This window comes from Rhinoraja longicauda, chromosome 12 (genome assembly GCF_053455715.1).
Source record: "Rhinoraja longicauda isolate Sanriku21f chromosome 12, sRhiLon1.1, whole genome shotgun sequence".
NCBI lineage: Eukaryota > Metazoa > Chordata > Chondrichthyes > Rajiformes > Arhynchobatidae > Rhinoraja > Rhinoraja longicauda.
The window spans coordinates 28,451,551-28,469,300 of record NC_135964.1 but is presented as its reverse complement, the minus strand read 5'-3'; the positions used below and the strand labels follow the sequence as shown (position 1 = coordinate 28,469,300).

The 17,750-nt window shown below is 45.3% G+C and overlaps 1 protein-coding gene across 3 annotated transcripts in view; it reads left to right on the top strand.

Annotated features, from left to right (window-relative positions):
• LOC144598840 (phosphorylase b kinase regulatory subunit alpha, liver isoform-like) overlaps nucleotides 1-17,750 on the top strand; it is a 74,373-nt gene that overhangs the window by 30,557 nt on the left and 26,066 nt on the right. For all 3 annotated transcript variants that reach the window (XM_078409338.1, XM_078409335.1, XM_078409337.1), the window contains exons 15-21: nucleotides 3,019-3,153; nucleotides 4,619-4,728; nucleotides 6,027-6,171; nucleotides 7,547-7,625; nucleotides 7,732-7,910; nucleotides 14,873-15,052; nucleotides 16,028-16,116. In XM_078409338.1, the coding sequence (XP_078265464.1) occupies nucleotides 3,019-3,153; nucleotides 4,619-4,728; nucleotides 6,027-6,171; nucleotides 7,547-7,625; nucleotides 7,732-7,910; nucleotides 14,873-15,052; nucleotides 16,028-16,116 (917 nt within the window). The remainder of the gene's footprint in view (nucleotides 1-3,018; nucleotides 3,154-4,618; nucleotides 4,729-6,026; nucleotides 6,172-7,546; nucleotides 7,626-7,731; nucleotides 7,911-14,872; nucleotides 15,053-16,027; nucleotides 16,117-17,750) is intronic.

Genomic DNA, 17,750 nt, shown 5'->3' with positions numbered 1-17,750 from the left:
ACTCTGTATACATTTCTAAATAAAATGTTTTGAGGTGAGGCAAACATGGTAGGTGCTGAGCAAGGGATTACCAAAGTCTTGTTGTGCAGTAGGTTTGAGAGTGCTTTGGAGAGAGCAGCCCAGGTAGAGATAACTGGTTGCAATGCACAGCTAAAGGAGCTTGTTTTGAATGAAGCTTTAAGAGTGCTGGTCAAAGGCCCGATTGGAGAAAGTTTGAGAAACTGCAACGACGAGTTGGGCTGAAGGGCCTGTGTGTATGCTGTCTGATTCTATGACTCTAAGAGACTGCAGATGCTGGTATCAGGAGCAACAATGTACTCCAGGAACTCAGCGGGTCAGGCAGCATCTGTGGAGGGAAATGGACAATCACTGTTTTGGTCCAGGAGGCTTAATCTAGACTAAAAGAATAAAGGGCAGATGTCCAGTGTAAGAGGTGAAGAGGAAGCGTGGGACAAAAGCTGGCAAGCAATCCTGGTAAGGCGATGTTGATTGGCGGATGGAGTCAGATGGGAAAGGGAAGGAAGGAAATAGTGATACAGGCTGGGAGTGATAGGTGGAGGCAACAAATGGCTGCAGATAATGGAATCTGATAGGACAGGAAGGTGAAGCATGAAACCCAAAATGGGAGGTCGGGAGGTTAGATGGAACTGTGGACAGGGGGACCCAGTGGTAAAGGATAGATGGAGTGCGTGGGAGAGGGGAGGGGAATGAATCTGGGTGATAGGAGGCTGGAGGCAACGGGCATTAAAAATAATGGTGTGTGTGAGAACACTGGGCAGATCAGAGGAAGGGTAGAACAGGTTTTGAAGAAGGGTCCATACCTGAAACGTCACCTATCCAAGAGATGCTGCCTGACCCACTGAGCTACTCCAGAATTTTGTGTCTTTTTGTGTAAACCAGCATCTGCAGTTCCTTCTTTCTACATTAACTGAATGCAGCCTTGGTGATCAAGCAGATGAGCTCTTGGTGAAGCGGTTGAGCAGATTTAGTTGAGTAGACAGAGTGACGGAGCTCAGAGGTGCCACAAAGGAAGGTTCGGTTTTATATCATCAGGTGCTGTAGTCGAGACTGCAGTTTAAGACTCCTGCATACTGCGGCAGAGAGAGTCGGGGGATAGAGCAGAAACTGCTCCCGAATACAAGGTGGCATCTGAGGAAGATTGGGTGCTGAAGCATGGAGGTCTGGCCATGGGTACGGCAGGCTTCTGATGGGCAGTGCAGGACAAGGAGAGTGCTGACATGAATTGTAATTGTAAAAAGAATAGTTGGAAAAGACTGAAGTGAAAAGTGAAGAGAATGTGTTGGAAATGATGGAGCAATCAAACAAGGTTAGGAGAAATGGAAAGACATGATTGTAATCACATAGAATGTTGGGTGCCTTGGAAGGTGGAACCAGACCATGTTTTGGGAAATGTTAATCCCCTGACATCCTGCAACAGGGAGAAGTCTCCAAACCAGGCAGACAATTGATGATTTTGTCAACAGCATTCTAACTGAGCTAGACACAAAAGGCTGGAGTAACTCAGCGGGACAGGCAGCATCTTTGGAGAGAAGGAGTGGGTGACATTTTAAGTCGAGACCCTTCTTCAGAGTAGTTAGGGAGAAGTGAAACAAGAGATATAGACGATGATGTAGAGAGATAAAGAACAGTGAATGAAAGATATGGAAAAAAAAAGCAAAAAAGTAACGATGATAAAGGAAACAAGCCATTGTTAGCTGTTTGTTGGGTGAAAACGAGAAGCTGGTGCGACTTGGGTGGGGGAGGGATAGAGAGAGAGAGGGAATGCCGGGGTTACTTGAAGTTAGAGAAATCAATATTTGTACCACTGGGCTGTAAGCGGCCCAAGTGAAATACGAGATGCTGTTCCTCCAATTTGCATTTAGCCTCGCTCTGACAATGGAGAACTAGGACAGAAAGGTCAGTGTGGGAATGGGAAGGAAAATTAAAGTGTTTAGCAACTGGGAAATCGGGTAGGTTCAGGTGGACTGAGTGAAGGTGTTCAGCGAAACGATTGCCCAGTCTACGTTTGGTCTCACCGATGTATGAGTCCACATCTTGAACAACGGATACAGTAGATGAGGTTGGATGAGGTGCAAGTGAACCTCTGCCGAACCTGAAAGGATTGTCTGAGATCCTGGACAGAGTCAATGGAGGAGACGCGAGTGAGAGCCTCATCTATGATGGGAGAGGGGAATACCCGTTCCCTAAAGAATGAGGAAATCTCGGATGTCTTTGCATGGAACACATCAACTTGGGCACAGATGCGGCGTAGATATAGACGGAGGAATTGGCGGTGGGGGATAGAGTCTTTGCAGGAAGCAGTGTGGGAAGAAGAGTAATCGAGATAGTTGTGGGAGTCAGTAGGTTTGTAATAGACATCAGTCGATAGTCTATTTCCTGTCTGGATGATCTGTGAGATCAAGAAAGGGGAGGGAGGTGTTGGAGATGGTCCAAGTGAATTTGAGTGCAGGATGGAAATTAGTGGCAAAGTCCATGAGTTCTGCAGGAGGTAGCACCGATGCAGTTGTAAATGTAACTGAGTAGAGTTTGGGGATAGGGCCAGCTATTTATTTAACTAAAATGGGGGTAATTGGGAAGTGTTAATGTAGAAGTACTTCCCTTAGCATTCATTGCCTTCAATGAATTAATATTTGCATCAGTTGACAAAACGCCTTTGACAGAAACTGCTGCCGAGTATGGTCTATTGGTTTGTTTCATAACCCTTTCTGCAGAGTAACATTTATATAGCAGTTTTAAGTCAGCTGAATATCTCCATATTTTTTAGAGGATGTTGTCAGCAAGATTGAGTGTAAAGAAATGTAAGGCCAAAGGAACAAAAGTCATTGTCAGTGTGAGCTTTAGTTAAAAAGGACAAAATGGCCATTTGCAATTTCAGCACGTTCAAAACACATTTAACATTCCCAAACCACCTAGTCTCTTGTGTAGAAAACATTTGTTGAAGATTAAAGTTCATTCACTTTACTGGGTGTAACTTTCTCATTCTTTCTCATTGTACAGTGTCAATATTGGCTGAATCTGAAAAGATAAAGAACATTTTAGCAAAGTATAATCTTGATGTCGAGGCCATATCTGACGTTCTTCCAATCAGAGTGCAGCCAGGAAGAATTCTGAGCCACATATATGCAAAGCTGGGTAAGTGTTGCATAAGGGTGAAAAAACATTTGGACAGAGCACTGGATAAATATGGAATGGGACACAACCATTGTAATCCCAGGCAGAAAACATCAGGATTGCAACAAACATTGCAACATATAATTAAGTGGGATAAGGCAAATGTAAACATAAAATAACAGAAAACATTGGAATTAACCAAGTATGATGATCGACATGCGACACTTTTATCAATTATTACTGTTGGCTCACTCTTCTTTCAGTCAATTTTCTCTAATTTGCCATTCTTGCATTAACCACAACCTCTCCCTCCTGTCACCCCCTCTCTCTCTTGAACCACATATAGTTCATTCTAAGCTGAGCGGTTTGTGAAATTGACCGTGTGCCGCTTACAGCTATAATTTTTCACTATTAACAGCATGCATATTTTTTTGTTTCCCCAATTTTGTTTCCCAACCTCCTGATATTTTTCGCCCAGTTTTTCCGGGATTTCTCTTCCCTGTCCCTTTGGATCTGTGGTCGTGACTGAGTGGTGCCTGGGTGTGTACGGCGGTGGCTTTCTCGTAGCTGCAGTGCTTGACTGAATTTGTTATTAGCATACAGAGAAAAGGAGTAAGGCATGAGACTTTACAGAATGACCTGCCCAATATCACTGGTCTGAAATACCTAGAACAGTGCAGCACAGGAACAGGCCACTTCGGCCCACGCTGTCTGTGCCGACCATCATACCTGTCATTTCTTCTCGTGCCTGAAACGATTCATTTGTTTTCAGAAAGTTATGAGTGAATTTACCTCCACTGCTCTCTCTGACCATTATTTTCAAACTAAAGCCATTTCCCTTCAATGAGTCAAGTACTGATGATGTGCAGTTATCAGCCTTGGAACTGGAACAGTTTCAGAGGAATTGCCCATTTGGTCCCTCAAGCCGAGCTTCACCACTCAGTAAGATAATAGCTAATCACATCAACACTTCCCTGCCAGACTGCTCGATCCCAGTGTTTTAAAACCTGTTAAAATCATGGCAAAATTCAATACTCCTGGAAAATCATAGCCTTGTACTACAATGACGCGGCACGGTAGCGGTAGCGGCACGGTAGCGCAGCGGTAGAGTTGCTGCTTTACAGCGAATGCAGCGCCGGAGACTCAGGTTCGATCCTGACTACGGGTGCTGCACTGTAAGGAGTTTGTACGTTCTCCCCGTGACCTGCGTGGGTTTTCTCCGAGATCTTCGGTTTCCTCCCACACTCCAAAGACGTACAGGTATGTAGGTTAATTGGCTGGGTAAATGTAAAAATTGTCCCTAGTGGGTGTAGGATAGTGTTAATGTACGGGGATCACTGGGCGGCACGGACTTGGAGGGCCGAAAAGGCCTGTTTCCGGCTGTATATATATGATATGATATGATATGATATGATATGATATGACGCAAGGTGTTAATATGTGTGTAGACAGGTGAAAAAACATGATACATTTAATCTCCTAACAGGATGCAACAGGAATCTGAATCTTAGTGGCCGCCCATATCGACATATTGGTGTTCTTGGAACTTCTAAGTTGTATGTGATCAGAAACCAGACCTTCTCATTTACTCCACAGGTAAATTAATCGGGAACTCAGTGATACATTTTGTTTAACTGTTCCTGAAGGTGTGCAGATTATAAATCTTAACTTTAAAGTCACCAAGTGTTTTTGACGCATTTAAAATGTCACTGAACATTTACAATAGAATAATACGTTGGTGAAAGGACAGGATGGGAGTTGAATCTCAATTAGATCTTAGGGTACAGGAGCTGGAGTAGGACACACAAGCCATCCAGGCTGCTGCACCCTCAGTAAGATCAGACCCTGAGGCAGGAGAGGCCACCAGGGGCTTCAAGTTGCCCCGACATTCAGTATGATCATGGCTGATCAACTCCCTCTATGAGCCAATCCAAGTACCCGCAATTCCTTAATCTTTCAAATATTTATCTATCTCCACATTAGATATGTCAAATGAACTTGCCTCCACCTCCTTCAGGTGCAGGGAATTCCCATGATGCACCTCCCTCCAAGAGATTTCTATGCACCTCAGTTTTAGCTCTTTGTACTCTTATAGTTATGTCCCCTTTGCATGACGCTCTCGCTACGAGAAACATCTCAATACTACCCTGTCAAGCCCCCCCTAGGATGTTTGTATAAGGTTGCCCTCATTCTTCTAAACTCCAAGGAATACTGAGCCAAAATACTCTCTTGACAGGACAACCTTCAAAATACATCTGGACAGATATATGCAAAGGAAGTCATAAGGTCAATGGAATAGGAGTAGAATTAGGCCATTTGGCCCATCAAGTCTACCCCGCCATTCAATCATGGCTGATCTATCTCACCATCCTAATCCCATTCTCCTGCCTTCTCCCCATAACCTCTGACACCCGTACTAATCAAGTGTTTAGAGAGAGACATTCCAAATGCAGCCAAATGAAAGCATCCCAGAATGCCACCAAGGTCTGCATGAACATGATGAGACAAATGGCCTGTTTCCGCTGAAACATGCTGAATAGCTCTTGCCCCCTCGTGCTCTCCCTCTCTCTCTTTCTCTCTCTCACACAGGTACTGTTTCCAGTCTTTTTGTTCCCTGCAAGATTTGGTTCATGGCAATAAAATAATTCCCCTACCACCCCATTCATCCTAATCTCTTCCCTTTTACAAAGAAAATTGGGGTACCAAACATATAGTTGCAGAATGAAGAAGCAGGCATTCCACTTTCCTTATTAAGCATGGATATATTTAATAAGTGATCCAATGAGTAGTTTCAAATTAAAACTAATAAAAGTGTTGACTCACCTGCCTCTGAACCTGAGCCGAGTGTACCCGCTCTCAAATTTTTTCAATGTGCTTTGTCTTTTATTGAACAGTTTATTGATCAGCATCAGTTTTACTTGGCCCTGGACAATCGTATGATTGTGGAGATGTTCCGGACTGACCTTGCCTACCTCTTCTCTGCCTGGAAGATGACAGGGCGCCCTACGGTCACGTTTCCAATCACAAAAAACATGCTGAGTAAGAGTTTGTTCATCTCATTACATGTTGGAAACAAACACCTGAGGTTTAATCTTAACATAATCTTAAATCATAATTACTTCTTCATGACAGAAGGAGAGTTTTGGCTGTGCTGGCAATGGTTATTATTCCTTTATTCCTGGTTTTCGTGCTTGAGCGCTTATCCATTATAGCACAAGTACTTTGCGTTTTAATTGTAATTTCAGAAAGCATATTTCAAGTGAAGCTTATTTTCTTCCCCATCAGCTTTCCTTTTGAAAAATGCATTTCATAACTTCAGAATGGAGTTACTGACACTGAAATACTCTGTAAATATAGCCACTGTGGTAATGTAGGAAAAGCTTTTAGAATTAGCAATATGTGAATGGCAGATAATAATTGGCCTGTGAGGGTCTTGGGGATGGGGGTGGAATTCTACACCAAGTGGCACTGCAGGGATGCCATGATGCAGTTGGGGCTTAATCCTGATTTTGGGTGCTGTCTGTGTGGAGTTTGCACATTCTCCCTATGACTATGTGGGTTTCCCTTGGGAAACTCGCTTTCCTCCCACATCTGTAAGAAGTGCAAGTTGGTAGATTAATTATCCACTGCAAGTTACCACTAGTGTGTTGGTGAGAGATGGACTCTGGGGAGTACCATGGAAATGTGGGGAGATTAAAATGGAATTGGTGTTATTGGCTGCTTGATGATTGGCAGGGAGATAGTGGGCTGAAGGGTTTGTTTCTGTGCTGCAAACGTGAAGCTCGACTGTTAACATTGTAAAAATATCCAAATGGTTGTTAGATTGGGTAATGTGCTTGACTGGGTAAAAAGAACATACTCTTGATGCCTTTTAGGAGAGGAGTTATCCTCTAAGTCATTTGTTATGTGGTGGAATACTGTCTCTGCTTTCCAGCAACCTTACATCACTGCCTATCACTGGGACTGTCCCCAGTGTCACTGCCGATTTAAGGTAAAGTTTAGAGATGCAGCATGGAAACAGGCCCTTCAGTCCACCGGGTCCATACTGACCATCAATCACCTGTTCACACTAGTTTTATATAATCCCACTTTCTCATGCACTCCCTATGCTTAAGGGGCAAAGGAAGCCAATTGACCTACAAATCTGCACATTTTTGGGATGTGAGAGAAAACCCATGCAGTTACAGGAAGAATGTGCAAACTCCACACAGACAGCACCTAAGGTCAGGATTGAACCGGGGTCTCTGGCGCCGTGAGGTAGCAGCTGTGCCTAACCCTTCTTGTGTTCTTGATCCAGTCCTCCAAAGAGTATTTATTAGAATACAAACAAATGATCTTTTCATCCTTTGATTTAAGTATTAATAATGCACAATGTTGTTTTATACTCTTTAAACTCGACCCTTTTCTGTTCCAGCTGAGGATGGAACAGACATTGACTCGAATATTCTTTGCACACTTCGAAAGCTGCAGGATGGCTACTTTGGTGGGGCTAGGTATGGAGAATTGATTTATACACTGTTGTCAATTCATTTTGAACTATTAGCAGACATTGTTTCATCAACCAACAGTGCTTGTGAATATACTGATTTAAATTTTTAGGGTAAAAACTGGGAAACTTTCAGAATTTCTGATCACCTCATGCAACACAAATCTGAGTTTCATGGACCCGGGACCCGACGGCTTCCTCTTGGATGATTATTTCAGTGAGGGAAGCTTCACTCCAACAACAGAGGTGCCAGAGTCTGTGTCTGCGCATGATTTATGCTACAGAAATGATGGTAGGAATCCTCCACTTTACTGCTGTCATTGCAAGTCTGACAGTCACACCTCATCTTCTAGCAGTTTCTTGTATGCTACAAATTCAGAGCACATTCTGTTCATTAGAGCAACTTATTTTTTTGATAAATCTTTGTGGTGAATTTTGCTTTAGGTGAACATAGCAATATTTGAGAGGTCATTTGAACTTGTCTGGCTTTCCTCCCAATGAATTGAATACAATGTAGATTAGGGGAGGCGACTAAGATGAGTGTTCCTATCTTTGCAGTTTCCAGGCAGAGGGGTTGTATTACAATTAGTGTCACTGTTTGTGTGAAGAGTTTGGCAGAACATGCCATCCCTAAACGCCTACTAATTCTTTTTTAAAAGACTCCCACTTCTGAACTGTCCTGTTACCTGTAATCGTCTGCCCCAGTCTGTTTTCAACAGGTCCTCTTTAACAACATTGAAATCAGCCTTTCCCCAATTTAAGACAGACAACCGTTGATACTTACAGAATTATGGTCACTGCTCCCAAAATATTCCCCCACTGACACTTGCCCCACCTGACCAGTTTTATTTCCCAAGATAAGGTCAACTTCTGCCCTGTCTTTCATCAGACTACATATTACCCTCTTGGCACACTTAACAAATTCCGCTTGATCTCAGCCCCTTACACTAAAGAAATGCCAGTTAACATTGGGAAAGTTAAAATCCCCAATCACCATAATCCTATTGTTTTTGCACCTTTCTGCAGCACAACTGTTCCTCCAATTCATGCTGACTATTGGTATGCCAACAATATAATCCCAGCTGAGAGATTGCCCCTCTCATTCCTACCCATATGGCCTCAATGAAGGATCCCTCCAGGGTAGACACAAAATGCTGAAGTAACTCAGCGGGTCAGGCAGCATCTCAGGAGAGAAGGAATGTGTGACGTTTTGGGTGGAGACCTTCCTCAAACTGATGTCAGAGGAAGGGGCGGGACAAAGATATAATGTAGTCGGAGACAATAGACAATAGACAATAGACAATAGGTGCAGGAGTAGGCCATTCAGCCCTTCGAGCCAGCACCGCCATTCAATGCGATCATGGCTGATCACTATCAATCAGTACCCCGTTCCTGCCTTCTCCCCATACCCCCTCACTCCGCTATCCTTAAGAGCTCTATCCAGCTCTCTCTTGAAAGCATCCAACGAACTGGCCTCCACTGCCTTCTGAGGCAGAGAATTCCACACCTTCACCACCCTCTGACTGAAAAAGTTCTTCCTCATCTCCGTTCTAAATGGCCTACCCCTTATTCTCAAACTGTGGCCCCTTGTTCTGGACTCCCCCAACATTGGGAACATGTTATCTGCCTCTAATGTGTCCAATCCCCTAATTATCTTATATGTTTCAATAAGATCCCCCCTCATCCTTCTAAATTCCAGTGTATACAAGCCCAATCGCTCCAGCCTTTCAACATACGACAGTCCCGCCATTCCGGGAATTAATCTAGTGAACCTACGCTGCACGCCCTCCATAGCAAGAATATCCTTCCTCAAATTTGGAGACCAAAACTGCACACAGTACTCCAGGTGCGGTCTCACCAGGGCCCGGTACAACTGTAGAAGGACCTCTTTGCTCCTATACTCAACTCCTCTTGTTACGAAGGCCAACATTCCATTGGCTTTCTTCACTGCCTGCTGAACCTGCATGCTTCCTTTCATTGACTGATGCACTAGGACACCCAGATCTCGTTGAACTCCCCCTCCTCCTAACTTGACACCATTCAGATAATAATCTGCCTTTCTATTCTTACTTCCAAAGTGAATAACCTCACACTTATCTACATTAAACTGCATCTGCCATGTATCCGCCCACTCACACAACCTGTCCAGGTCACCCTGCAGCCTTATTGCATCTTCCTCACAATTCACACTACCCCCCAACTTAGTATCATCTGCAAATTTGCTAATGGTACTTTTAATCCCTTCGTCTAAGTCATTAATGTATATCGTAAATAGCTGGGGTCCCAGCACCGAACCTTGCGGTACCCCACTGGTCACTGCCTGCCATTCCGAAAGGGACCCATTTATCCCCACTCTTTGCTTTCTGTCTGTTAACCAATTTTCTATCCATGTCAGTACCCTACCCCCAATACCATGTGCCCTAATTTTGCCCACTAATCTCCTATGTGGGACCTTGTCGAAGGCTTTCTGAAAGTCGAGGTACACCACATCCACTGACTCTCCCTTGTCAATTTTCCTAGTTACATCCTCAAAAAATTCCAGTAGATTTGTCAAGCATGATTTCCCCTTCGTAAATCCATGCTGACTCGGAACGATCCCGTTACTGCTATCCAAATGCTCAGCAATTTCGTCTTTTATAATTGACTCCAGCATTTTCCCCACCACTGATGTCAGACTAACTGGTCTATAATTACCCGTTTTCTCTCTCCCTCCTTTCTTAAAAAGTGGGATAACATTTGCTATTCTCCAATCCACAGGAACTGATCCTGAATCTATAGAACATTGAAAAATGATCTCCAATGCTTCCACTATTTCTAGAGCCACCTCCTTAAGTACTCTGGGATGCAGACCATCAGGCCCTGGGGATTTATCAGCCTTCAGTCCCATCAGTCTACCCAAAACCATTTCCTGCCTAATGTGGATTTCCTTCAGTTCCTCCATCACCCTAGGTTCTCCAGCCCCTAGAACATTTGGGAGATTGTGTGTATCTTCCTCAGTGAAGACAGATCCAAAGTAACGGTTTAACTCGTCTGCCATTTCTTTGTTCCCCATAATAAACTCCCCTGCTTCTGTCTTCAAGGGACCCACATTTGCCTTGACTATTTTTTTCCTCTTCACGTACCTAAAAAAACTTTTGCTATCCTCCTTTATATTATTGGCTAGTTTACCCTCGTACCTCATCTTTTCTCCTCGTATTGCCTTTTTAGTTAACTTTTGTTGCTCTTTAAAAGAGTCCCAATCCTCTGTCTTCCCACTCTTCTTTGCTATGTTATACTTCCTCTCCTTAATTTTTATGCTGTCCCTGACTTCCCTTGTCAGCCACAGGTGTCTCTTACTCCCCTTAGAGTCTTTCCACCTCTTTGGAATAAATTGATCCTGCAACCTCTGCATTATTCCCAGGAATACCTGCCATTGCTGTTCTACCGTCTTCCCTGCTAGGGCCTCCTTCCAATCAATTTTGGCCAGCTCCCGCCTCATGCCTCTGTAATCCCCTTTGCTATACTGCAATACCGACACTTCCGATTTTCCCTTCTGCCTTTCCATTTGCAGAGTAAAACTTATCATGTTGTGATCACTGCCTCCTAATGGCTCTTTTACCTCTAGTCCCCTTACCAGATCAGGATCATTACACAACACTAAATCCAGAATTGCCTTCTCCCTGGTAGGCTCCAGTACAAGCTGTTCTAAGAATCCATCTCGAAGGCACTCTACAAACTCTCTTTCCTGGGGTCCATTTCCAACCTGATTTTCCCAGTCTACCTGCATGTTGAAATCTCCCATAACCACCGTAGCATTACATTTTTGACACGCCAATTTTATCTCCTGATTTAACTTGCACCCTAAGTCGAGGCTACTGTTTGGGGGCCTATAGATAACTCCCATTAGGGTCTTTTTACCCTTACAATTTCTCATTTCTATCCATACTGATTCAACATCTCCTGATTCTATGTCACCCCTTGCAAGGGAATGAATATCATTCCTTACCATCAGAGCAACCCCACCCCCTCTGCCCACCTGTCTGTCTTTTCTATACGTTGTGTACCCCTGAATATTCAGTTCCCAGCCCTGGTCCTCTTGTAGCCATGTCTCAGTGATCCCTACAACATCATACTTGCCCATGACTAACTGAGCCTCAAGCTCATCCACTTTATTTTTTATACTACGCGCATTTAAGTACAACACTTTAACTTCTGTATTTACCTCCCCTCTCACATCGTTCACAATTGGCCCTGCCCTTAATTTCTTTTCCGCTCTGGAACTTCTGTTCCCATTCTTCCTAGAGTCTTTTGCAATATCTCCTGTATTCCCTTTTACCTCATCTTCATATTCACAATTTGTTAACCCCTCCCCCCCACTACTTAGTTTAAAGCCACAGGTGTCACACTAGCAAACCTGCCTGCCAGAATGTTTGTCCCCCTGCTGTTAAGATGCAACCCGTCCCTTTTGTACAAGTCACCCCTAGCCCAGAAGAGATCCCAGTGGTCCAGAAATCTAAATCCCTGCTCTCTGCACCAGTCCCTCAGCCATAAATTCATACCCTCTATCTCTCTGTTCCTGGCCTCACCAGCACGAGGTACCGGTAGCAGTCCAGAGATAACCACCTTCGACGTCCTACTTCTCAGCGTTTTTCCCAACTCTCTAAACTCCCGCTGTAGCACCTCCTTCCTCTTCCGCCCGACGTCATTCGTGCCCACGTGCACAACGACTTCAGGTTGATCGCCTTCCCTCGCTAGGATTTTCTGAAGCCGGTCTGTGATGTGTTGAACCCTGGCACCAGGGAGGCAACAGACCATCCTCAAGTCCCTCCTGCTGCCACAGAATCTTCTGTCCGTCCCTCGGACTATGGAGTCACCGACCACTACGGCTCTTCCAGACTTCGGTCTCCCCTGTCGAGTATCCTTGCCAACAGGTCCGCCACTCGGACTGGAAACGTCTTCTGCCCCGACAGTTCCCAAGAGGGTATACCTATTTGCAATAGGCACAGCCACTGGGGTCTCCTGTAGTCCACGTCCACTCCCCCCGGAAACAGTCTCCCACCTTCGCTCGACCTGGACCCTTGGCGTGACAGCCTCACAATAGGTCCTGTCGAGGAAACTCTCGCATTCCCGGATGGCCCTGAGGTCATCCAACTGCCTCTCCAACTCCACCACACGTCCCTTCAGGAGCTGCACCTGGACACAGTTCTTGCAGGTGTAGCTCCCAGAAGCAGACAGGAAGACTAGTGGGAGAACTGGGAAGGGGGAGGGGATAGAGAAGGAAAGCAGGGACTATCTGAAGTTAATGTTCATACCGCTGGGGTGTAAGCTACCCAAACGAAATATGAGGTGCTGTTCCTCCAATTTGTGCTGGGCCTCACTCTGACAATGGAGGAGGCCCAGGACAGAAAGGTCAGATTGGGAATGGGAGGGGGAGTTGAAGTGCTGAGCCACCGGGAGATCAGGTAGGTTAAGACGGACTGAGCGGAGGTGTTCAGCGAAACAATCGCCGAGCCTGCGCTTGGTCTCGCCGATGTAAGAAATTGACACCTGGAAAAGCGGATACAGTCGAGGTTGGAGGAGGTGCAGGTGAACCTCTGCCTCACCTGGAAAAACTGTTTGGGTCCTTGGATGGAGTCGATGGGGGAGGTAAAGAGACAGGTGTTGCATCTCCTGTGGTTGCAGGGGAAAGTACCTGGGGAGGGGGAGGTTTGGGTGAGAAGGGACAAGGGAACGGTTTCTGCGGAAAGCAGGAAGGGGTGGAGATGGGAAGATGTGGCCAGTAGTGGGATCTCGTTGGAGGTGGCAAAAATGTTGGAGGATAATATGTTGTGTGCGACGGCTGATGGGGTGGAAGGTGAGGACAAGGGGGACTCTGTCCTTATTACGAATAGGGAGAGGGGGAGCAAGAGCGGAGCTGCGGGATATTGAGGAGACCCTAGTGAGAGCCTCATCTATAATTGAAGAGGGGAACTCCCGTTTCCTAAAGAATGAGGACATCTCTGATGCCCTTGTATGGATCACCTCATCTTGGGCGCAGATGCGGGTGTAGACGAAAGAATTGGGAGTAGGGGATAGTCTTTACAGGAAACAGGGTGGGAAGAAGTATAGTCAAGATAACTGTGGGAGTCAGCAGGTTTGTAGAAGATGTCGGTCAATAGTCTGTTTCCTGTGATGGAGACGGTGAGATCCAGAAACAGTAGGGAGATGTCGGAGATGGTCCAAGTGAATTTGAGAGCCGGATGAAAATTAGTGGTGAAGTTGATGAAGTCAGTGAGTTCTGCATGGGTACAGGAGCTAGCACCAATGCAGTCGTCAATGTAGCGGAGGTAGAGTTCGGGGATAGGGCCAGTGTACATCTGGAACAGGGATTGTTCGACGTACCCTACAAAGAGGCAGGGATAGCTTGGCCCATGCGCGTGCATGTCGAAGGAGAAGTTGTTGAGGGTAAGGACCAGCTCTGCTAGGTGGAGGAGGGTATTGGAAGATGGAAATTAGCTGGTTCTGCGGTCGAGAAAGAAACGGAGGGCTCCTGGTGAGGGATGGAGGTGTCGAGTGACGACATCCATAGCAAAGATGAGGGAGTGGGGGACTGGAAAACCGGAAGTTATCGAGGAGACGGAGAGCACGTGAGGTGTCTTGGACATAGGTAGGAAGGGATTGGACCAAGAGGGTTAGGATGGAGTCGAGGTAGGTGGAAATTAATTCGGTGGGACATGAACAGGCAGGAACAATGGGTCTGCCAGGTCAGTTCTGTTTGTGGATTTAGGGGAGAATCCTATCTTTGTCCCGTCCCCTCCCCTGACATCAGTCTGAAGAAGGGTCTCGACCCAAAACGTCACCCATTCCTTTGCTCCCGAGATGCTGCCTGACCCGCTGAGTTACTCCAGCATTTTGTGTCTACCTTCGAAATTTTGTGTTTACCTTCGACTTTAATCTGCAGTTTTTTTATCCTACACATCCCTCCAAGGTATCCTCCTTAAGAACTGCCACGACGTTCTCCATAATTAGTACTCCTCTTTTGCATCCCCTTCCATCACGTCCGAACGTGCTATACCCCAGAACATTAAGATTCAACCCCTCCCCATCCTTCAACCACTTTTCTATGATTCTAATAATATTCTAATTCCAAGTGCCGAGCCACACTCTCAGATCATCGGACTTACCTGTGAGGGTCCTTGCATTACGGTAGATGCAGTTGGACCTGCCAGCCCTTTCACGCTACCTATCTGCTCTGTCCTTGGGCTTGCTTGATTTATCTTGAATTTTGGCACACAGTTGACAATGAGGACGAGCTCATGCAATATATAAATCATCTGCTGCAAAGCACCACCCCTGTATCGAAACGACTTCCTCCAACTTCCCGGAACCCAGGAATGCATCACATGTTTGAGACAGAGCACACAACTAAGGACGTGTTCACAATGGTGGCCAAAGCAACCGGGGTGGAATTACCAAGTAAGTGAAGCTGTTGCACTTTTTGGGGGAAATTTATTTGAAATTTATTTAGTGATGTTCCTGGGACGGGCACCGATACCCAAGCATCGATTATTGAGCCTGTGGTCCATCATAGTTATGTAATGTGTTGGCACTGATCCTGCCCCAAACCCATGGACCATGACTCTGGCCAGTATTGAGGCGATGTAGAAGGTGACTAGTGAAAGGTTAGCGGCACTTTCCCAGAAGCAACAAGATTGGCCACAGGCTGCACAGAAGGAAGATGGCCAAGGCTTCTTGACCTGAAACACTGCTGCTGAGAAGCTAGTGGGGCCAGGGCAGCCCCAGTGCTGTGGCCCCACGTGCAAAGTCAATCCCCCCTGCCTTACCTACCACTGCCCTCGCTGTGGTAACACCCTCCCGCAACCTCTCCATTCCACCATCTGGGCAGTGATCCCATCGCTCAACAAGGAGGTTCGCTTGGACCCCAGCAGGTACTGCCCTCTTGCCCACAGCCAGTGGTGTGGACGGGAGACTCTCTTAAGCTTCCAAAGGGCCTCAGCCTGCCGATAGTCAGTTTTCCAAGTGCTTCATCCGACTACTCCCTCAAAGCAACGCACTCTACCTGTGAGTGCATAGATCCCTTAGCCCAACACTTGCTTCATGGCTGGTTCTGGTGTGAATGTGAAGTGAAAACCAAGTGCTGGAAAATCAGTCAGCATCTGTGAAGAGAAAAGCAGAATTAATCAGAAAGCATGCAGATCCTGAAAACCTGAAATAAAAACAGAAACTGCAGGAATAGAGAGAGGGATTGTTTGAGGTTGGACTTCTCTTCCCTGTAAATTAGTTAAACGGCAGATATTCCAAATTAATGAGAACATATCCTTAATTCTCAGAGTTTAGTAGCACTGAAGTAGCGGATAATTATGAACATTTTCTGCAGCACATGACAGTATTGGTTATTAGCATTTCCATAATTCACTTTTTTTTTATCAGGCAGTTCCATGTACTTGCCCATAAAAGTTCCAGTTGCTCATCGGAAGGCTTTGAACCTGCTGGGAGTTCCAAAAGAACAGAAGGTTAAGGTTGGTTGTTTAGTACATTTAGATTCTTCTTTGATGTGTGCTATTGGGCCAGACAGTTTATACAAAACCAAAGGAGAAACAAATCATTGATGCGCGCATGTATTTAGTTAGAGGTTGGTGCACAAACCAAAATGTGTCACCTGGCAAAGTTGTGACCCTGCTCCAAATTACATGAAAACATCAAAGTCAAATACTGCTATTAAACCTACTCCCACTGGTATTTCGATAGTGAATTCCACTACGTAGCTGGGTTCTAAAAGTGCTACTTTGTGAGTGACTTTTTGTGGTCAGGCCGACCGAACTTGTGTGATGTACAATCGTCCATGGTATTGCTCACTGTCAGTTGTAAGATACATTGTTTATTTTATCTGCAAGCTTGACAGCATTAATGATTGTAGAAAGTCAATGTTGCACATGGTATGCTGACTTAATATGGTATGTATGACTTTCTTCTTCTCTGTTAACTCAAGCTGAAGAATTATGAAGAGACTAACTAGTGAGAGTTAATTCAGCTCTTCGATCTTTATTTATGAAGTACATCATAGGTTGCTGGTATATAAATAGCATTAACAACCAGAAAAATAGCAATACCAATAAGTTAATCAATAATAAATTGATTGCGCATACTATTTTAACACACATAAATAAACCCAATATGAAAATGAATGTGCCTGTCTTACCAGAGGGCAATAACTATGCTGTTAGTAGACCCTACGTGCAAACACCCTCAGCTGGTGGATGTGAGTTGTTCACTATGTTGGCTGGATCCAGCAACTCATACCAGCTCTCCAACTGCAGTAATGACTACACCCAGAGCAAGTGGCCACCTCTCCACCAGTGGTAGTCCTGAGGTGTTGCAGGTGATGCCACCCAGACCTGAATACCTCCATGGTATCTTTATTTGCTCGCCCTTCAGTCCCTATCGGCAAAAAAGGAAAATCAAAACATTGGGGAGGCTATTCAGCCCATCAAGTACATGCTGGTTCTCAGAACAATTCCATTGGTCCTAATTCTCCACTTATTTTTCTGCAATCTTTCCTCTCATGTGCCCATTAACTTCACCCCCCCACCCCACCCCCCATTGATTCTCCTACCACCCACTCACACTGGAATAATTTACAGAAACCAATTGCCTTTTGAATGTGGGAGGGAGCACCTGGAGGAAACAGGGAGAAACTCCACTAATTCCGCCTGATGTCAGGATTGAATCCGGGTTGCTGGAGCTGGAGGCAGCAATGCTTCCTGCTACGCCCCACGCCACACAATTTACCTTTGAATTTAATATCCAAGTTCAGAGAAAGCTGTTTCAGTATCACATCCACAACTTTTATTGGTACCCCAATGAATTACTGAATATCTCATTGATGCCTCAGGATCAAATAAATGGTTTGATGCTGGTGAATATGTCAGTATTTTCAAGTAGAGGGTGGGTTTGGGCCTATCTTGATGGATGGTGATTGGTCAGATAGAGTATACTGCCTGAGAATGAGTGCATGCACACTGCCAGTTCCTTCAGCTGATGGGCATCCCACCTGTAACCTTGCTGCAGGCTTCAGACTGCTCACTGTCTATTTCAATGAAACTACTACCGATCTCTACTATCACGGCGAGACCAGACTTTGATGTTACAAACC